Source organism: Colletes latitarsis, chromosome 14 (genome assembly GCF_051014445.1).
Source record: "Colletes latitarsis isolate SP2378_abdomen chromosome 14, iyColLati1, whole genome shotgun sequence".
Taxonomy (NCBI): domain Eukaryota; kingdom Metazoa; phylum Arthropoda; class Insecta; order Hymenoptera; family Colletidae; genus Colletes; species Colletes latitarsis.
The window spans coordinates 20,557,162-20,579,698 of NC_135147.1; the positions used below are offsets into that span (position 1 = coordinate 20,557,162).

Genomic DNA, 22,537 nt, shown 5'->3' on the forward strand with positions numbered 1-22,537 from the left:
GTATAGACGTATAAACCTTAAAAAATTTAATTAACAATATGAATAACAGAATTTTTGAAGTTATTAGAGAAAATGGTGGTACCAAGCACTATTAACCTGTAAAACACTTTGTTTTTGAAGTAGTTAAAAATATAAAAACATTATATTTTAGTTACCACTTTATAAATAACATAATTGTTACAAACATACATGTAATGTATGAAGTAATAGGAATTTATATTAAAATAATTAAAAAGTAAAAAAAGAATCATTTATTACATACAATTAAAAAACAAAAATCGTAGTTTTCACGTATTTTCACAAATGTTAACAAAACGGTGACATATGTTTTATTTAGATAAATATCAACAAGGATTAACTAAATAGTTAATAGATACATACACTCTTTAAGCAAAAAACATATTTTTCAACACTTCTTTAAACACAAACAAGTCTCTTGTTACTTTACTTCTAAAATTAATTATAATGACTATTCAATACATAATAAATTTACCATAGGAAATAAGAAATCCATTACTAATACTTGAGATATCAATATTTAATGAAACATAATTATTAATATTTACTAATTATATTACTCATTAAATACTTAATTGACTGTACAAAGTAACTGTAATGACGGAAATGAATTGTCAGTAAATTATTTTTGATAATAAAATAATGATGCGATATTTTTTTAATTACTTATCATTATGTACTAATTGCTACGTCGCAGTCAATCAGCTAATCGTTAATTACAAATTACGAATTACCAATTATATAATTGCAAAGATAATCTAATTTATCAACAGTTTTTAAAAATTATTTTCATACGTAGAGTTTAAATTTATATCAAATTAGATTCAAGATGCGAAAACGTAATTTTACAAACATGATAATCTTTTTCTTTAATTGAAATAATTACAATAAAGACAGACAAAATAAAAATTATCTTATAAACTTTTTTATTAAAAATTAAAAATTTGCCGTAAATGTTTTTAAAATGATAATATAAATATTTTCTCTATATTTTAAGCAGTATAACATAGCAATTTGCGATTCCAGCAATTTATATCTTTTTAAAACCAATGTTCTAAAATACGACATAAACGAAAAATTGTGTCCAAAACTAAGAGAAGAGATTTTCTGCATCGCTTCAAGATGCATTAGCATAACGCTTGTATGACACTGATCTGAAACAATCTTTTTAGTCGAAATAGTTACGACAAAAGCAGACAAAATAGTAAAAGTTATTCTTTCTACAAATCCACAACTTTTTAGTTAAAAAGCTTAAAATTCTCCGTAAACATTTTTAACCCTTTACGGACGGACATTTCAGAGCACGAACCTTAGGGAAGCGCAGAAAACTAACATACATCTAAAAATTACTTTATCCAATGTATAAATTTTATTTTAATGTAATGAACTGTTACATACGTATTTATGAAATCAATATTTATCAAGTTATGATAGTGGATTTCTAAAAAACTTCCTGATGTACGTCCGAAACAATAAAAGTATGTTATTCAGTATATGCTGACACCGTCCGCAAAGGATTAAAATCTGTGGGAAACTTAACAGAAGCTTCAATCAAATGCAAAAAAAAAATATCTAATATTTAATTATAACATTTTGGACATTTTATCCTATGCCGTAATAAATACTTTTTCAAACGTTGATTTTCTTAATCGTTTTTGCAATGTATTCTCGTTACTTTCACAGAAAATTGCTCATTTTTCGTTAAAGTTAAAAAACGATAAAAACTTTCTTTTTTATAGACGTAGTAATAAAAACAAACTTATTTATTTTATCTGGATATTCCTAATATTCAGGAGTGCCTTGAAGGGTCTTGACAAGGTACCACAAACCATCCATTGTTTCCTGAAACTGCAGGACCCACCATTTGAGTGTTATTTAAAAGAGCACTATTTATTCTCTGATTCTTCATTATCTCCAATTGGCGTTTCAGATTTCGATACAGCTTTATCAGAGATTCCTGCAATTGGAAAATGAGCATAAACTTATTACATTCAATCTCAAACTTGCATAAATTCATGGATAAAACATTGTGAACATATTTTACTATTTAAAACAATTGCTAGATCATAAGTCATAAATTAGATCAACTTGCTTTTTCATCTTCAAGTTTTCTAAGTTCCTCCTGTTGTCTTAAACTGTCTATAGTTAAGTTTTTAAGTATTTCGTTTTTATGTTGCCCTAAAAGAGCTATTTCCGTTTGAACTTTCAAATACTCTTGTGCTAGTTGTTTGTGCTCTTCAAAGATTTCTTTTGATCTTTCACAAGTTTGATCTGGTGTTAATGGCCTTAAATCTGCATCCAGCAGACGGTACACATTATCTAGATCTTCGTTAGTTGTACTATTACCTGTTAATTAATGATAACAAATGAGAGTCAATCTTTCAATAATTAAGAGTAAATTATTTTTTTTTAACGAATTCTTATTAAACTATTTTTTATAATATAATAAATTAATTTTAGAACTTCTTTATTCGACTTAATGACAATTAAATACATTATTTATACCAATGGCTCACTTGATTTTTATGTTAAAACTTATTCTTTTACTTTGAACTTTGTTTCGGTTAAATTAATTAACTTCAAACATTGATTATATGGTCAAATTACATGAAATTATGCCTTTAATTAACAACGTTCATTTATAAATATTGTGCCGATCGGATGGGTAAATTTTCAGCCCCTATTCGCCTACTCCAAATTTTCCAATCTTAAACAAGTCATCCTTCTTGACAGTGGAAAAAACAAACAAAAGTACTAACGCAAAAGGACCCAGCACCGTTTTAGGGTGTCCGTGGCTACGATGTTTGGGCATTCCTCGCACATTTCCAAATACTGGAGCCTATCGAGGCTTCATTCATAATAAAATCAAGATTCTCACATGAAAGGTGTCACACCGATCAATGTCCACGAACTACTCGATTTCCGGGGATATTAACTAACCGAACGGTGATAAAAAGATGAGAAAAAATTCGTAGGAATGAAATTTCCGATAACGAGGATAACAGAAAAAGAAAGAAGAGGAAAGACCGTCGTTCTTGATGGTGGGTCGGGAAAGCACTAAACAAACGTGCATCTATATTGGGCCTGGTGAGTCAGCCACACCTGCTTCGAGGTATCCCCCACCAGACATGACGTGCAAGCACGAGCCAAGAAGAAAATACGGTTCTTCAGCTCTTAATTCATCTTCAGGGCTGATTAGGTCGAAACTTCGATTTTTACAACGATGTCATGGCAAACAACAGAAGAAGTATTCATGAGAACAGCAAATACAAATCACATTTTGAGAAAATACTGCAAGCGAACTCGAATCTGCTATAAAAGAGTATTCACTTTAATAGACGAACGAACTTCAATACTGCCAAAGGATAAACACTCACTGAGCTTTACCATGAAATATTTCGTGAATTATCAATCATTTATCTCCGAAACCATATATCATTGAAACATTTTTTCATTACTCTGGTCCCACACAGTCGAGACTGTGTTTTACTGTGCTATTTACAATTCTTTTTTTTTTTATTAAAGACTTTAGAATATGACCTTTATTACCGTCGATAGGTGTCAATCAAGAACAGGTTCTACCGATTAGTCGTCAGTTAAATTTAGTGTAGCTGCACAATGTGACTGTTTTCGCGGGCCCTTTGCCAGGGTAGATTTCGCCGATCGACGAACCCCAAAGGAATTTGTCACGGCGAAATCGCAACGTGCCAGGTGCAACGTTTAAGTTCTCTACAATTCCACTTTTATACATCTCCGCACAAAGGACGCGTACCATTCATAAAACACGTATAAATAAAATAGGACGATAGCATAAAATTATACGAATACATAAATATATACAAATAAGATTGTAAGTAGTGTACATTTACTACATTCAATTTTAACAATGAAATTATTAATTAAAACCGCGATTGTTACATCTAAAAATTAATTTCAATTTCTCGTACTAATTATTTACAACTTTATTTATTTATTGTAACTATTGTCGATTACATCCGATCGCAAAAGTATAAACAGAAAATCTAAAATTTTATATTATAAATTTGATATTTGTAAAAACATTGTATTTCTTTTACATAAAACGAAAATAGTAAAACATAAATTATGTACTTTTCGAAAGTCTAACGAAATTATATTCGTTGCTATCAATTATTTAAAAAACTTTTGAATGGCGACAATAGGTCTGCGTTCACACATTCCGCGCTAAAAGCAAGGTTTTGTGGAACATACGAAGAACGTTATTTTGGGATTAGAGTAGTATCGCGATGAGTCACAAATTCGAAGCTCTCGCCCCCGAGCGAGATCCCCTTCTTTTGCAGCTATAGAACAACTACGAACTTATCGACGAATAATTTAATCATTTGTACCGTGTCGCGCCTAAGCAATGAGTGAAGAAAAATAATGCTTTGACAAAGTAAAATAGAAAAACATATGATACAAAAATTTTAAAGCAATCAATGGAAAGATTATTTTTTACCCTAATATTAATATAACAACAAAATTAATAACTAGTTACGTATGACTCGTAATTATTTGAATAGTTCACTCATAAAATTAATATTTCACTGAGAAAAGTAGAACATTTTAAAATATAAATATTAATTAAATTATTTGTAACTTATATGCTTTACAAAAATATGGCACTTACTTTGCGCAGTATTTTTTGCTTTTAATACGGGAGAGACTAACGGTGGATCAGAACTTGGCAATTCCCAAGCATTCTGTAATTATAGACATAAAAATGTGTTACAAAAATAAGTATGAAAATATGTTAGGAAAGGACATATAAAAATTTTATACGATCTTTTCAATGACTCAACCATTAATAAGTTATTTTAAAAACAATTAAAATAGTAAAATCAAATGTTACTTTATATTGTCTGTGTTACTTCATTAATCAATTAATATGAGTAATTGCTAGATACAATGGCTATAAAACCTAATATTTAAACAAATATTATTATAAAACTTAGATCAAATGATACTAACCGGATCGCAATCAATATGTAGTGGTGCAAAATTTTTGCTCTGCAATTTTTTATGGGTTGTATTGTCTAATGAATTATTATTTTTACAAGAAACATTCCTGAAATCGTAGAAGGGAGTGGATGAACTATCTCTTCCATTTGGAATTTCCGACTTTTCTTTGGAAACAGGTACACTAACTCTCATAGTACCATTAGCAGCATATCCGTTTACTTGAGAGTCCAAAGTACTAGTCACATCTAAGGTATCATCTTTAAAAACATGGTTGTCACTAATTTCCTCTGATTCGACACCTACATAATAATGAAAATACAATATGAATGTTGGCACTTGAATTATTTAAAATGACTTCGTTTTAAATTCGTTTTAAATTCTTTCTACTATACATATGTACATCGTGTTTTTTTCTTATATGTATATTTACGAGTAGTACACCTACTTAGAGAATATTCAACAGGTTCCAAATGACCACTAAAAAATTGTGACAAGGTTGTCATTATTTCTACAACTTCGTCCATTGATGGTCTTTCTTCAGGAGATTTGTGCCAACACCTGAAAAATTAATTATTTCTTTTTCATTGGATAAAAACAATTTGAAAATATTGGTCTTGGCATTATAAATCCATGTTTTCAAATAGATTGTAAATATCTATGTCAAATTCAATACTACTTAAGATTATATAAAACATTACATATATTATATTGTACTAGTATAGTTGATAATCTTTTCAAATAAGTTAAGTATAGATGAACCTGTAATAAATAACATTTAATTTAAAGAAAATCAGCACCTGAAATATTAAGAACATGTGTTAATATTATTCCCATGATGGCTTGTGGAATAAACACGAAAGTGACTTAAAAAGTAAGGTGCACTCAAAAAGTCGTAATTCGATGTGAAATTCATACTTGTTAAGCAATTATTAATATAGACTATATAAAGTTAAATGAAAACCTATATACCGATATTAAACCAAGTATTTGTAATTTTTCTGAATTCTACAGTATCTATAAAGAATTTATATACAAATTAAGAATTATGAAATAATATAAGGTAATAACAAATAGAATCACAGCAGATATCAAGTAAAATATTTTTCAAAAGTATTCTTTATTCATAATTGACACACAATTCATAATTGAATAAAATTTTAAATATGAAGCGATTTAAAAAGCAATTATAATAAATTTTAAAATTTGACTCAACAGAGCACTAAAATAGTACTATAAATTAGTAAAATAGTACTATAATTCATACATAAAATAAATTATATTGCAAGAATATCCAAACCATTGAAAAGGACACAGGACTTTTTCATAAAGTTGTTGTATCAAGTAATACACTAATGTTAGAGGTAGTGTAGGCATAAGCTGTAATAAGGTACACTTAATAATCTCGATTACAAGGGTGGACACATTAAAAATTCTCTTAAATACTCCTAAATTTTTTTTTAACGAGTAATATGAAACAAGAAGTAGATACCTAAAGGTAAGATCTTTCTTTAAAACACTTCTTTCTGCTAGAACTATTTAACAGTTGTTTCCTTTTACCAACAGTACAAACTTCAGAAATAAATGTACACAATTACGAGGATATGGAAAACTATCCGTTGTAACATTTCTTTCCTAGAATTATTTAAATGTACACCTTTCTGGAAACTATTGAAGATCTCTAGCTAATGTACATTCAATTATTCTATTAAATATTTTCCATCTTCCTGAATTCAACACTTTTCTTTCGACATTTTACTGTCAGAAAAGTTTGTGATGAAAATAACTGGGAGCATTCATCAAATTTCTTACAACAAAATCAACTCACACTATCATAGACAACAATTTGAGAAACAAATCATACCTTTTAACATTCAGTCATCATGAGAAAAACAAAAGGAAATGACGAGTCATTAGACCTAATGGAATCCATAATGGACAAGTATCATTGAAGACAATTTCACTTACCACTAAACTTTGCTCCCAGTGCCTAAACATTGAAGGGGATGAACGAGTGGATCGCTGACTCGAAGAAGAATCCGGAGTTGCTAAAAGACCCCAATTTCTTTAATGAAAATTTTATGATGAACTATGTGCCCCAATCTTCACCCTCACCTAGGATAAGACCTAAAATTCATAATAAAAAATTTAGAAAAGCTCTAAATAAAGACGTAAATCAATCTCAGAGCGAATGAACTTTCCACAATTACAACTTGTGAACAAAGGTTTTCTAAAATCAAAATCAATCGAAATAATGAAGCAGTATCCATTTCTCTATGAAGAATAATTTAAATTGTGGAACATTTTGAAGAAAATAATTCATCCCTTAATCTACTATAATATTTTATTCATAACGACATGGGTACAGTGTACATAAAATTTTTTAAAGGTACTGTACACTGATGTTATCGTCATTAGCGATAAAGGAAGTACGAACACTGTGAAGAGGATATAAATTGCTGAAGAAATTTTATGTCAAACAAACAACTAATATATTTAAGCATAGTTGCAATATGAGCAGAAATTTCTTGCTGAAATTTAGAGAAAAGTATAATCATTATATTTATTGTAATCATTATTAACATTATATTTGTAAAAATATTTTCTGTCTATACTTCAATTAATAGATTTATTTTAGATAAATTTTGTATCTTGTATGAATTTACACTTCAAATATCATTACTACTTTTCAATGGTTTGTATTACTATAAATGATGTTGTACTCTTACATACAGGGTATTCGGCCACCCCTGGGAAAAATTTTAAAGGGGGATTCTAGAGGCCAAGATAAGACGAAAATCAAGAATACCAATTTGTTGATTGAGGCTTCGCTAAAAAATTATTAACGTTTAAAGTTCTGTCTGTAGAACGGCAATTTACGAACAGTTGCGCATTGATTGCATTTTGAATCATTAAAATCCATCAATCCGTCCAGAAGTTATGATTTTTTAAACATACGCATGAAATTTCGAGGAAACATTTCTGGTCACAAATTAAAATCCATTAATGGATTATTTAAACTGACATCTAATCCACTGACAAACCTTAGTTTATAGAATTGTTTTCCGTACTATTATTTTTAATATTTTTAGGTATATTATTATAGTATTTTAAATCAATTACTTGTCATTTTATGACAATGAATGTCATTTTATGAAACTGCAACTGAATCATTATTGCTACTGATAGATACCTGGTCATGAGATCTTCAATTGGTTTTGGGCATCCTTCAATTAAAGGAGGTCTTTGTCCCACATGCACTGCCCACATTATTCTATATGCTGAACCACCAATTTCATCAAATGGTTTTTTTCTGGACAATAGCTCCCATAGAATAACACCCCAACTAAATACATCACATTTTTCTGTATACCTAGAACCCTCAAATACTTCTGGAGCCATCCAAGCAGCAGAACCTTTATTATTAGTCATGTATGTATTTAAATCACAAGCTGTACCAAAATCACAAATTTTAAGAGTTTGTCCACCCATTACCAATAACAGATTTGGTGGCTTTAAGTCTCTAAAAATACAAATAAAAATAATGCAATATTCAAATAACATATTACATTTATGCTAATATAAAACTAAATTTCCAACAGATGAAAATATAGAAACAAACATTAATTTATATTACCTATGTATCAGAGGTTTTGGTTTCATATTATGAAGATATGCAACACCACGTGCGCATTGTAGAGCCCAACTCATTGCATGACCTGCAGTATACCGCGGCTGAGGATTACAGTGTAAAACTGTAAAATGATAAATAACAGTTAATGTCAAATACCAAAAAACAAAGAAAGAAACAAATAGATTGTTCTTTCTTTGTGTTTTGTACTATATAAACACTATTATTATTGCTTAGTAATTTTACTATAAAACAGAAAACAAAAGATATTTAAAAATTAATTTGAGGAACAACAATAATAATGGATATATATGCAAATATTATATATAAATAATTGCAATAAAATTTCACAAAATAAAAAATAAAAGATACCATTGTATAAGGAACCCCCTTCTGCATATTCCATAACAAGACAAACTGGATTTTTTGTGCAAGCACCATAGAGTTTAACAATGTTAGGATGCATAACCCTTGATAGTTGTCTTACTTCTACTGTAAAGGCCTTTCTTTCACCTTCTGAATTTATGTATTTTACGGCAACATATTGTCCTCTCCATTTTCCTTTCCACACTACTCCAAAAGAACCTTTTCCTACTACCTGCATAAAAAAGTAATTTCTTTCTAGATAACATAAAACTTTATTTATAAAGTAACAAAAATGTTTGTCTAAATTGCTTACATATTACAATTGAAGTAATTTATACAAATATCATGTTCTTTGAATTAAGAGAATGTTAATAAAATAAAATTAACATTAATAAAATCAACATATAAAATACAATTTAAATTGAAATAATAATTCAGTAATAACGTTTTTGAATATCCTGACCTTATGTACATAATTTTATTCACTTATATTAAATTTATTTGAAATTTTAGGAAGTAATAAATACAACAATAATGTATTCAAATAAAATGTATTCAATAAATTTTTGTATTAATAATCTTTTAAATGGAAATCTTTTTCTAAATCTTATCTTCAAAACAACAGTGTATAAAAACTCAAATACACTTCATCAATAGCAATAATTGAAGAGTTACTTAAAGAGTCTTCTGATATTGTTTAGGTTATGTTTAAAAAAAAATCTATAAGGATAAATCGTGGAAATTTCAAATAACTGAAAATAATCAATGTTAATCAATATTTTATTATAAAATAACAGAAAGTTAAAAATGAGTTTTTTAAGGAATTAAGAAAATGACTGCATGATTAAGATACCTGCTCGGTTTGAATTTCATCGTAGTTAATTTCTTCAACAAACTGCTGCTGATGGCTTATTAACTCTTTACCCGCCATCACATACAGTCGACATCACATTAATTTCAGGGCACATTTAATTACCGGGCAAACTGTCACGTTTAAATGTTTATTCAAACTTCAAGCTCAAGCTCTTTCAATATTTTCCATTTTATTAACATTTAGAATGCACGTTTAGTGAAAGGATGCATCGATAAATGTTTCTAGTTCGATACATCGATACGTTGAAACACGATCCATCGTTAAACATGGAGAACATGATGAAAGAACGTATTAACTTTTTCTATCAAAATTAATTGAAACATGTAATTAAAATTACGTGAATAGAATATAAAGATACTTGTGTACATACAGATAATTACTATGTAATATAATGTGTGGTTGATATGCTAAGAGATTTTCTGAATAGATAAAATATTATCCAATTATAAGCTTGTTTCTTGATGCTTGATGTACTTTTAAATGTAATTTGTAACTATGTATAATATATATTTTATAATAGTATTTGTATATATTTTTCTTTTATTAATTCTTTCACTGGAAAACTGTAATTATTATACATCAATAGTAACATATATAATTTCTATTAAATCTTCATCTACAGATTTAAGCACAACTTCTAGTCATATTTCAATTATAAATCATGTGGTTTTATTTATACAAGTTTTTTCTCGTTGAACGAAGTGTAAATATGTAACAAAATTCCTTGGAAATTTACTAGTAATTTAGTGAAAAAAAAGGTTACTGAAAAATTTGTGTTGGTAATAAGATATTACTTTTTGCGTTTCAGTATTTTCAGTAAGTCGCATCCCGAGCCGAGTATGCATCGAATGATGTATAATAGTATGTAAAACTTCTTTTATAGTTATAAAAAGTCCTTAATTTAATTAATGGATTAGTAGATATTAAAGAATGCTTTCATGTATGAATATTACAATTCCTTCTCTGTTATATTATGGTGATAATCAAAGATTAGAATTTAACGTTCCACTAACCATTCTAAACTCATTGAAATGTTACAAAGTAATGTGCTTGAAATATTCTCCACTGTATAACGTGTTGTGCAACATAGCACCAATCACAATTCATGATTTTGTGATCTAAACTAACAATTTTCAAGGTGGCAAATTGCCATCATTTGTAAACAATTGTCATCCTGATTAGACCTAATTTGTGTGAAAACGTTGTGACGAAAAATTAACTTTATAAAGATTGGTCATGTTTTATAATTATCAACTGTGAATCAATTCTTCTCAAAATGGCAGAAAATCTTTCAAAACGGCCTCCCAAAGGAATTTTAAAAACATCCAGCAGCTTTGATAATCCGGATATACCTAGGTAAACATTTTTCATATCTTATACAATGTCTTAAATTTATGTTCTTGTATTAAAATTTTCATTTTCTTTTAATTGCTATAGAAAATTATTGAAAAAAGAGATAAATATTTTTTTAATTAATGATTAGGTATTAACAACAGATTCATAAAATGTTTTTTAGGTTAGGTTAATTAGAACGTATATTATTATTGCGCACTTTAATTTCTCGCAGTTTTACTTTATTAATTCCGTTTCATAATTATAAATTAATATTTGTTTGTTTCATCTCTTTCCAGTTTCAGATTATTATTAAAAATTAAAATTAAAAATGTTTAACTCTCAAGTGAATTAATATTCATAATTAAAGTACAATTTAAGTTAGAACTAGATAGAATGTATTAAAAGTATAATTTCATATAGACTGTGTTTTTGAAGCATTGTAGAACAATTTTAAATATTATGTAGAAAACAATTTGAATTAGAATTTAATTTAACACATATTATTATTGAAGGTAGAATTGTAATATTTTTTATCATATTTATTATTATAGACCAAGTAAAGAGATGACATGGGATGAAATGAATATAATAGCAACATTACATCCACCAGAAAAAGATTATGGTCATATGAAGATCGATGAACCAAAAACCCCATACAACTATGAAGGCCTCCACAGTGAATTTGAATTTGATCAATTAGATTCAACTGCTGTTGCTGCCAAGTAAGTCCATTAATGATAAATAGTTAACTTTTAATTTTTTAAACTTTTATCTGCAAATTCTTCATGTCTTTTTACAAAATGCATACAAAAAAAGAAAGAGTCAATAGCATTTAGCAAATTTGGATTGGACATTTAAACTATATTAAAGTAGATTAGAAAGGATTTTGATTGCACAAACACAGAAAATTGTATTGTAGTCATATATTATTTCAATATTAAATAATTTTTCAAGTTAAAATGTAATCTTTCTATGTTTCCATAAAATCATTAATTACAATTATATAAGTTTACTGAGAACTAAAAATTTTAATAATTACAATTCATGAATACTGTATTTTCTTTAATGATTTGTTTATTATGAATTGAATATTGTACAATTTATTTTTTAACTTTCATAGGTTAGCAGGAAGCAGTAAACCAAAAATTTTTGAAGAGTCAAGTGATGATGAAGAAGAAAAAGAGACACCTGAGGAAAGAGGTAAGTAATTAATTTTATAATAAGAATATTTGAACAATTTTTAATGGTCAATCGATTTCTTGTATCTTTAATCTTTTAACTACAAAAATTTATACTTTAAGTTTGATTGTAAATATTTATTATTAAGATTGTTATTATTATTATTTGGACAAAAATCTTAAATGTATTGTGAAAATATATACAGGGTGTTCAGCCACCCTTGGGAAAAATTTTAATGGGAGATTCTAGAGGCCAAAATAAGACGACAATCAAGAATACCAATTTGTTGATGAAGGCTTCGTTAAAAAGTTATTAACAATTAAATTCAAAAATTTCAAATCGTTCTGGAAAAATTATTTTCGGTTGCGGGGGTCAATTACAATCATTTTTGGTTAATACACATACTTCCGAAATCCTATCCACTTTTAAGAAAAAAATTCGAGTAAGTGCTGCAAGTTTTGGGTGAAAAAAAAGACTTCCGAATCGTCTTGGAAAAACTATTTTTAGTTGCAGGGGTCAATTATAAGCATTTTTGGTCAGCAGACATACCCCCGAAATCCTACTCAGTTTCGAGAAAAAAATTCCTTACCGAAAATATAATTTCTGGCCAGAAATGTCTGCCCGAATTTTCATGCGGATCTTTAAAACGTCATAACTTCTGAACGGATTGGACGATTTTAATGTTTAAAAAAGCAAACTACGCGTAATTTGGTGGAGAATATATACAAATTGCAAAAATATTCGAAAAGTTGGTCCTTGACCCCGCAAAATGAGAAAAACCTCATAAAAATGGTCCAATTTTCAAAGAGCTATAACTCCTGCAATTGTGAATATATTTCAATGAAACTTTTTTCTGAAGTAGAGCTCATGGGTACCTACAAAAAAGTATTAGACAACTTTTCTGTAGGGCGTCAAACAAAATTACTAAAAATGAAAAAGGAATTTTTAAGAAAAATCGACAGGGGGTAGCTGCCTAAATTTTTCGGCGAAATTGAAAAATTTCAAATCGTTCTGGAAAAATTATTTTTGATTGAGGGGGTCAATTACAAACATTTTTGGTGAATACATATACTTCCGAAATCCTATCCACTTTCGAGAAAAAAATTCGAGTAGGTGCTGAAAGTTATGGGTGAAAAAAAAAACTTTCGAATCGTCCTGGAAAAATTATTTTTAGTTGCAGGGGTCAATTGCAAGCATTTTTGGTCAATAGACATACCCCCGAAATCCTACTCAGTTTCGAGAAAAAAATTCCTTACCGAAAATATAATTTCTGGCCAGAAATGTCTGTCCGAATTTTCATGCGAATCTTTAAAACGTCATAACTTCTGAACGGATTGGACGATTTTAATGTTTAAAAAAGCAAACTACGCGTATTTCGATGGAGAATATGTACAAATTGCAAAAATATTCGAAAAGTTGGTCTTTGTCCCCGTAAAATGAGAAAAACCCCATAAAATTGGTCCAATTTTCAAACAGCCATAACTCCTACAATTGTGAATATATTTCAATGAAACTTTTTTCTGAAGTAGTGCTCATGAGTACCTACAAAAAAGTTTTAGACAACTTTTCTATAGGGCGTCAAACAAATTTATTAAAAATGAAAAACAAATTTTTAAGAAAAATCGACAGGGGGTTAGCTGCCTAATTTTTTCGGCGAAAATGAAAAGTTTCAAATCATTCTGAAAAAATTATTTGCAGTTGCGGGGGTCAATTACAATCATTTTTGGTCAATAGACATACCCCCGAAATCCTATCCACTTTCTAGAAAAAAATTCAAGAAGGTGTGAAATTTTTCGACGGAAAAAAAAAATTTCAAATCGTTTTGGAAAAATTATTTTCGGTTGCGGTGGTCAATTATAATCATTTCTAGTGAATAGACATACCCTCGAAATCTTACGCATTTTCGAGAAAAAAATTCAGTACGGTCGGAACTTTAAACGTTAATAACTGTTTAACGAAGCCTTCATCAACAAATTGGTATTCTTGATTTTCGTCTTATTTTGACCTCTAGAAACTCCCATTAAAATTTTTCCCATGGGTGGCCGAACACCCTGTTATAAGGCACTAATCAGTAAGTTAAATTTACTTAAAAAAAGAAGAATATGTGTGAAGACATTATTTAAAACGACAAGAAAAATATCAATCTACTTAATAAAAATTTTAGAAAAACGAAAAGCATTTGAAGCGAAGAGAAAACGCCATTATCGAGAGTGGCAAGTAGTTCAGATGGCGCGAAAGCAATTACTCGAACAAGATGAAGAAGATGAAGATGAAAATGACACAAAAGATGAAGCAAATGAAGAGGATATAGAAAAAGATGATGACAATAGTTCTTTTACTTCTCAAGAACAAATTAACTTTGATGTTAGATTCAAGTGCATGCCGTCCTGTGATAAAACAGAGCAGAAGTGATATGACTAAGGACATTGATAAACAATATTATGAATTACTAAAATTTAGAATTCTTTTATTTAACATTTTCAGTTCATGGTAAATCTTCAATGTTGTCTGACAGGTAATAGACGAATTACTTTAATAAGAATGTCCATATTAGATTAGTTAAACTATTAAGTCAATAAATTTTTGTAACTGACTGGTTTACCACTTTCCAATAATTGATTTATCAATTAATATGTGTAATTAATTACACAACTATAAATAATTTAATTATAAATAATTAATTGGGTAATTAATTACAAACATAAATAAATAATTAATAATTAAACAAGTATTTAATTTAATTCTTCATTTTCAATTTGTTAATTATTAAACACTTAGTAATTGATTAATAAATTGAAAACAATACATATTATACAGAAAGTAAAACTTTGACACATCATTTCAAAAGTAGAATTATAGATTTATTTATTTATTATGATGAAGTTGCAATATTTCTGTGATATATTTTAATACTTTGGCATGCAATATAAAAAAAACTAATTTAATTATTAATTATTTACTTAATATTTAAATAGTGTTTATCGGTTACTAATGTGTCAATCAGTAGGTTATTATTTATTTTGACATAAATTAACTGATATTTAATCAATCATGGTTACATAATTTTTCAATTCTTTATCACAATTGTAACTTTATTCATGTGTCATTTATGCTACATCATCTTAACTATATATTTCCTAATAGATTATTAGTTTGATAATTTTATATTTGATAAATAAGAAATTAATTGATCAATAGGCGAAATATTATTGTTTCATCAATTAATCAAGATATTTTTGTTTTTTAGTGATTTTTAACACCTGTTTTCTAAAAATTATGTTCTAATTATTTTTTAGTTATCAGTATTGATTACTGAAATAGTTAACCCATTTGGGACGAGCGCCGAATCAGTGCGTCACGAGCCCTTTTTAACTTAACATATTTATTACTTCAGAATTCTTGCATGTTTACTGTGCTTGATGTTTGAAACACAAATGATCTTTTGTGCAGAGCTTAATCAATATCAGTTCAAAAATCAGTGAATGTCGACAATTCAATTTCACAATTTATTAGAAGTATAGAACACACTGGTTCATGCCATTTCGGTGCTCAACTACACCTTGAGGGGAAATCTTCTCGCGTTCGTCCCGAAAGGGTTTGCAGATGTTTATAAAATTATGATTATTTCGTTAGCAAATGTTTTATAATATTAATATAATTCGGAAACAAGCGATTCCTGACAAATAATACTTCCTAACATTTTACTGCAACTAATGTTGATTGACTCTGAGTTACTAATATTAAAAATTGTATAGTAAATGAAAAAGTGTAAAAATAATAGACCGAATAGCATTAACACAGAAATTTATAATATATTGTTAAATGAAAGCATAACAGTTCTTATTTTAAGTGGAATGAGGATTTCTCATTTTTTAATTATATATTACAATTTATAAAGTACTTCCTAAACAAAATTTTCCATAAAATATACATTAAATGAGATATCCCCGAATTAGAATCTGATTCTAAATGTCTTCACATTGGCATGATTACCAGTACTAATTATTTCAATAAGCGATGATTAGTATTAATAGTTGAGAGTAATTATATGTAATGAAATGTATTATTTCAGCATATAATATTTTATGCTTTCTTACGTAATTCACCCTGACCTTGTTTAAATCATAATGAAAAAAATATCTTTACAAGTAAAATCAGCGAAAATATTTAAATTCACAGAATTTTTTGGTATTTTTTAAAATGTTTTTTATTATGAATTTTGTTGTTTAGTCTTTTGAAAATGCATTTAAAAAAAAGGCTGGATAAGGTGACCAATGTGGATTCATTTAAATAAATTTTAAACTGTTTGCTGTTTAATTCCATTTGTTTATAAAATTGTATATCCAATGATTGCATCAGTTAAATTCAAACATGTTCCTCACCGCATAAAGGCCTTGAATCCCTTAAAAAATTTACATTAAAAGATAAAATTCTGTTATTTCTGAAATTAATTAACTTAATTAACATTTTCATTAAATTTGTATACACTTCACGACATCTAATTATTAAGAACATAATACAAGCAATTGAAATTTGACAAATATTGGACTGCTCTTTCATTCTTTTGTCATGTATAGCTGTTTCAAAATTTAAAATATCTGTAGGATATTTACTAACAAGAGAAGTTATATAATATTCTTTATATTGTTGCAAAAGGGATCATTATTTAGACAATCGAACTTAGTTGTCGTTATAAACACTCTACATAGCATGTAATACATATTTTTGTAGATTCAAAAATTGCTTGTCTGAATTAGTTATAGATAAATATATAGATAGCTTCCGTCTAAAATATAGTATATTGTTCTAGACTGTATACTACATTGTAAATATGTGTAATAACAACGAACTCAATATATTAGGATTTATACATAGAAAGATACAGATCTGCAAATCGAAAGGCCATTTAAACATTTCAGTTATTCAAAACTTTTTTTAATGTTTAATATCTGCATTTTGATAATTGAGTAAAATATTAAGGAATACTAATGCATGTTACATTCATGCGCATATTACAATAACAATAATTTAGTTGCATTTTAAACTTGACATTACTAATAAATTTTTAAATATAAATAAATATGTTGCAACGTGAAAACATTTTTGCTTAAAAAAAAATTTAATTGAAATATATCTGCTTATAATTGCTTTTTTGTTCTTAAAAACTATTATAATTATTTACAGATAAGCATTTATTGTGTACGAAGAATAACTAAAGTAATTCATTACTATTTATTATTTATCAATTTACACTAATTTGTATTAATAAAATAAGCGATATAATGATACACAATGTAAATTAAACTCTGCACATAGTGCAAATTATCACTTCATTATATTACTATAATGATCTTTCTAATCAATTTAGCCATAGTAAAAAGATTATGCGTTTGATTCTCTGTTTTATTGTATTAATGTACACAAGCTCTTACGCTTATATTAGCTAGAATACTCAAATCTGCAGCTTTAAGCTTAATATAAGTTAGCATAGAGTGAATTACACTGGATAAGTAGACTAAGAATGATCATTGATCATCAATTTTGATTGAATTTTGAAATATGAGTAAACAGCATGATGTAATTTACAAAATCGTATAATGATTACAACTTGTGTAAAGTGTTCAATTCGAAATATAACATAACTATAATATAATGCTCATAGGAGTTTATATTGCTTTCAACTGAATATTTTTAAAGAACATTTCAAATGCTTATCTGCTTATATTTTATATAACACCAATTGTATTTTGATAAATCAAAACTGTGATATTAATTTTGTGAAAAAAAAAGAGAAGTACAACAAACAGAATTTTTGCAAGTATTTAAACACCACTTTAATTGATCTTTTTTATAGATTAAATCAGTTCCTCGATAATTATTTTTAAATAATAATTATTTCTATTTAATTTTCAATTGTTGAATACTACTACACTGAGTAGATAGTCAATGGCACAATCAGCTTAGTGAAAAAAATAAGCTAAATCCCAAGGAACCTGACCTGGAGGCTTTCAATACCTATGAAATGGTGGGAGAAGCAACGGTATAATAGAATTCGTTGCTTCTCCCATTGCTGCGTACAGTGCACGATAGTGAGGACCTTTACGTCATGTTGTCTTCCACCACTTTTCAAAAATGTGATTTAGCTTACTTTTTTGACTACGTTAGACATCGTCATACCCCTCGAACATGATTACCGTTTAGAATTCCCGGTCTCCCCCTTCTTCCCGCAGACACCGTTCAAAACCCAGGCGACGATACTTTGCCACTCAGTGTGGCCAGATTTGCCATATTTATGCTCAATCGTATTAATAACATACGTATGTATACATATGTTCATTCATAGGAATAATAAAAATAATTTCTTTTTTTCAATAGTTAAAACATGATGAAGGGGTCTTAAAACGTGTATTTACGTGTAAATTTTTCTTTCATTATGGACTTTGCTTATATGTATGTGCCTATATGTATAGCTCAAAACGTAAAAATTTCTGGGCAGTCGAGATTCGAAATTGTATGCCGCGAGGACGGATTTCAGCTGTTCAAGAGCAAGAAGGAAAGGCTCCCATTCACGTTCTTTATCGATTTCCCGAAGTTGCATAAAGTGCTGACCTGGTGTAATATGTGGCTCGTGTGGTAGGATATGTCGGCTTTCCCCACCACTTCGTTAGATGCTAAGGAGGTTCGTCGTTACTAGTGTCGCTGTCTGTCAAATCTGGCCGCACTGTTGTCACTTGATATCAGGCAATGTTGAAAGAAGGAGCGGAGAACTTCTGCCGGTGAAGTAAGACATGGTAAATTACCATTAATAGTGCCACTTTTCTACCTAGCAATTTTAATCCCGAGTCATCTGAAGTAATTTCTCTTATCTCGTTTTAAACATGGAATCTCGGGATTTTTTAATTTCCGTATACCATTAATTTTGTAATTTCTCTTTTTAGTACGCTTAAATCAAAAGTATTCATTTATCTAAGTTACCTATATGTGCAACAGATGAACATCTTTATAAAATTATAAATTATAAAAGATGTAGTGTAATGAAACACAACAACAGGGCTCTTTTCATTGAAGGAGTGAAGGAGCAAACATGGCGGCCAACGTAATCCACAAAATAAGGCATTTTTAAGCACACATAACTTTTAATTCCATATATTTCTAACATTAAGTTCATAATTTTTAGAATCTAGATCAAAATCTATCCAATTTTGAAGAAATATCTTCATAATTTTTGGTTCTATAAAGTGACCAAATCGAAGTGTTTAACTATAAGTTTTTTGTGAAATCTAATTGACTTTCACGTCTAATAGTTATATTATTTAAGATTTTCTGTATCGGTATGGCAGTTTATGCACTAAAAAGTATTTTCGATCTTTCCATCTACTAAATAAAAATTTAACTGTCACTTGTGTTAGATTAAAGAAAATTAGTAATACTTAGTAATAAAAGTGACTAATAGTACCTTGTACGAAGTGTTTTAAACCGATAATATATAATACTACAGTGAAGTAACACCTAGTGTTGAAGTTTGTTGTGTTAATTTATTCAATGGTCGAATGAAATTCAGCTGAATCGAATCGTGACTTAAAACGAGAAAATTTATTTTGTTTAAACGTTTATTTTTTTTTCGTCACAACGGGTGCCGAACAATCAGTCATGTCCGTCTCTCAGATGGAAAGTATCCTTTAAATATTTCACAAAAACATTAGTTATTTCAAATGTTAATTGCAGATTTTATTAAGATAAAATCAATTTTGTGAAGTAATGCAAATTGTTTATTGTCTTTGCTAAAATTTTCTAATCCATCAATTCTGATCAAGACACTTAAATGAATCTTAATACTTTCGTTCTTAAATTAAATTATTATAAATTATACCATTCTAATTGTCGTTATTGTTTCAATAATTGACATTTGCACCTAAATATTGTTTATATGTTTTGTAGAAAGAAATTGCATTTCTTTTGTCTATTTATACTATTGCAATAAACTGACAGTTTCATCTTTTTAAATAAGGTTAGGCTAGATTTAACGAGGTTAGGATTTAAAGTTCCAATTAAAGAATTATGTATAAAACGTTTTATTTCTCTTTGTTTCTTTATGGAATGTACAAAAATATTAAAAAGTATATGTAGTTATTATCAGTATGCATTTAAGATAGCATAAAATAAATTAAAAAATAGCAAAGTATTTTCCTAAATTATCGATAAGAAAATTTATTTAACTTGAAATTTGCGGTGAAGGAGTTAGAGAGAAACTCCAAAAAATGTGAAAAAGAAGAGAAAGTTGAAAAAGCCAAAATAAAGAAAGCTATTCAAAAAGGTAATATGGAAGGTGCTCGTATTCATGCAGAAAATGCAATTCGTCAAAAGAACCAAGCATTGAATTATTTGCGTATGAGTGCAAGAGTTGATGCAGTAGCTAGTAGAGTACAAACTGCTTTGACTACTCGTAAAGTCACTCAGTCAATGGCTGGTGTAGTTAAAGCAATGGATGCTGCAATGAAATCAATGAATTTAGAAAAAATTTCAGGTAACTGAACAAATATCAATTTTATATATTAATTAATATTATAGTTTTGAAATATTTATAAAATATACTTTTTTTACATATTATTATATTGAAACTAAAAAGAACTTTTTATCATGCATACTGGTATACAATTTATATTTTATTTATTTATATGAACATGAAATAAAATGTTATCTTTGTTATATACATAGACACATATGATGTGGGTTCTATAAGAACTGTTACACCATATATGTGCTTTAAATATAACATATTATTATTTGAAATTCATAATGATAAATATTTGTAACTGTATTATAAGTTTGATATAAAATATACCATAAAGTATAATTGCATGACCACATTAAAGTTAATATTTTACAAAATTAATTGTAGGTCTGATGGATAAATTTGAAAGCCAATTTGAAGATCTAGATGTTCAAAGTTCATATATGGAGAATGCAATGTCTCAAACAACAACTACTAATGTTCCACAAAATGATGTTGATTCATTATTACAGCAAGTTGCAGATGAAGCTGGGTGAGTATTTATCCTAAAAATGATCATATAATATAAAATAATTAATTACTTAATGTAACATCAACATGATTAAATAAAGAAATATTATAACAATAACAATTTAATAACCTCCAATAGCATTTTACATTGGTAAAATAATATTAATGTCGAATTTTATTTCATATTATTTTTACAGATTGGAATTAAATATGGAATTACCATCTGGACAATTAGGTAGTATAGGGACTTCTACTGTTAGCCAGGAACAGGATGAACTTACACAACGATTAGCAAGACTTCGTGAATAATAATGCAAATATAAAAGTTACTTATAGCACAGATACATAAGGCAAGTACATTTAATGCTTGTCTACTATAAACAGTACTAACCTATTGAAAAAAAATGCGGTAAGAAATTGTTTCAAATGTATCTTGTTTGCTTTAAATGCAGATATATATTTGTTTCATTGAATTGATCAATCTCAACCAAAAATAACTAAGGAGTGATAATAAAATTTTATATTAATTTTTTAAAGTTATAATTTAAGTAATTTGAAAGCAAAACATATTGGGAAGGAAATTTAAACGATAAAGTGTTACTGAATAACTGTAAAAATTTCAAAAACATAGGTCTCTACTAAAAGCTGCACAGTACAATAATTATATTGATATCTACTGCTATACGCGCATTAATGTTTAACAAAATATTATTAATCAATTAATTTCAAAATTAGCTACGACGTAAATATATTTTTTTAATCTAAAAAGGCCATTGTTTTCACCTCGTGTATTTATTTTGAACAATTTCAGAATCAATCTAATATTACAATTATGCTGTGTAATATAAAGTTGGATAGGTAACATATATCTATAATTAATTACTATAACAAAATATAATTTAATATAAAGACAATTTGTCAATAATGTGCTTTATTAGTACAATATTATTTATACGTCAATGTTAATTCACGCAACTTGTATTTTAAAAGTAATTATAGCAAAGAAATATTTGTATTATATGTATATTACTAATTGAATACGCAACATACAAAATTTATTGTATATTTCTTTTATAAAAATAAATTCATACAGAGTATATTAAAGCTTAAATTTAGACAGAATATCTTAATTATC

General features: G+C 27.9%; 3 protein-coding genes across 7 annotated transcripts; 2 read left to right on the top strand and 1 right to left on the bottom strand.

Annotated features, from left to right (window-relative positions):
• Positions 1-390: 390 nt before the first annotated feature.
• LOC143350007 (mitogen-activated protein kinase kinase kinase 7) lies at positions 391-10,335 on the bottom strand. The gene is made up of 10 exons (XM_076781743.1): positions 10,237-10,335; positions 9,846-10,167; positions 8,999-9,224; positions 8,633-8,750; positions 8,189-8,518; positions 5,444-5,556; positions 5,008-5,297; positions 4,667-4,739; positions 2,111-2,364; positions 391-1,975 (listed from the first exon to the last, which is right to left on the bottom strand). The coding sequence occupies exons 2-10, from the start codon at positions 9,921-9,923 to the stop codon at positions 1,808-1,810; spliced, it is 1,650 nt and encodes a 549-aa protein (XP_076637858.1). The 5' UTR covers positions 9,924-10,167; positions 10,237-10,335; the 3' UTR covers positions 391-1,807.
• A 339-nt stretch (positions 10,336-10,674) lies between these two features.
• LOC143350316 (protein phosphatase inhibitor 2) lies at positions 10,675-16,872 on the top strand. 2 transcript variants are annotated; one of them, XM_076782357.1, is made up of 5 exons: positions 10,675-10,727; positions 11,150-11,222; positions 11,753-11,923; positions 12,322-12,401; positions 14,545-16,872. In XM_076782357.1, exons 1-5 carry the CDS (start codon positions 10,706-10,708, stop codon positions 14,790-14,792), a joined length of 594 nt encoding a protein of 197 aa, XP_076638472.1. In that variant the 5' UTR covers positions 10,675-10,705; the 3' UTR covers positions 14,793-16,872. The 2 variants fall into 2 exon arrangements, with proteins under 2 accessions (XP_076638472.1, XP_076638473.1); XM_076782358.1 differs by lacking the exon at positions 10,675-10,727 and having other exon boundaries at positions 10,734-11,222.
• A 2,213-nt stretch (positions 16,873-19,085) lies between these two features.
• Positions 19,086-22,506, top strand: Chmp1 (charged multivesicular body protein 1). 4 transcript variants are annotated; one of them, XM_076781033.1, is made up of 6 exons: positions 19,086-19,232; positions 19,319-20,052; positions 20,584-20,904; positions 21,280-21,424; positions 21,600-21,752; positions 22,214-22,506. In XM_076781033.1, exons 2-5 carry the CDS (start codon positions 20,031-20,033, stop codon positions 21,709-21,711), a joined length of 600 nt encoding a protein of 199 aa, XP_076637148.1. In that variant the 5' UTR covers positions 19,086-19,232; positions 19,319-20,030; the 3' UTR covers positions 21,712-21,752; positions 22,214-22,506. The 4 variants fall into 4 exon arrangements, with proteins under 4 accessions (XP_076637148.1, XP_076637145.1, XP_076637143.1 ...); XM_076781030.1 differs by having other exon boundaries at positions 19,087-19,232; positions 21,855-22,506; XM_076781028.1 differs by having other exon boundaries at positions 19,089-19,232; positions 21,600-22,506.
• The last annotated feature ends 31 nt before the right edge of the window (positions 22,507-22,537 follow it).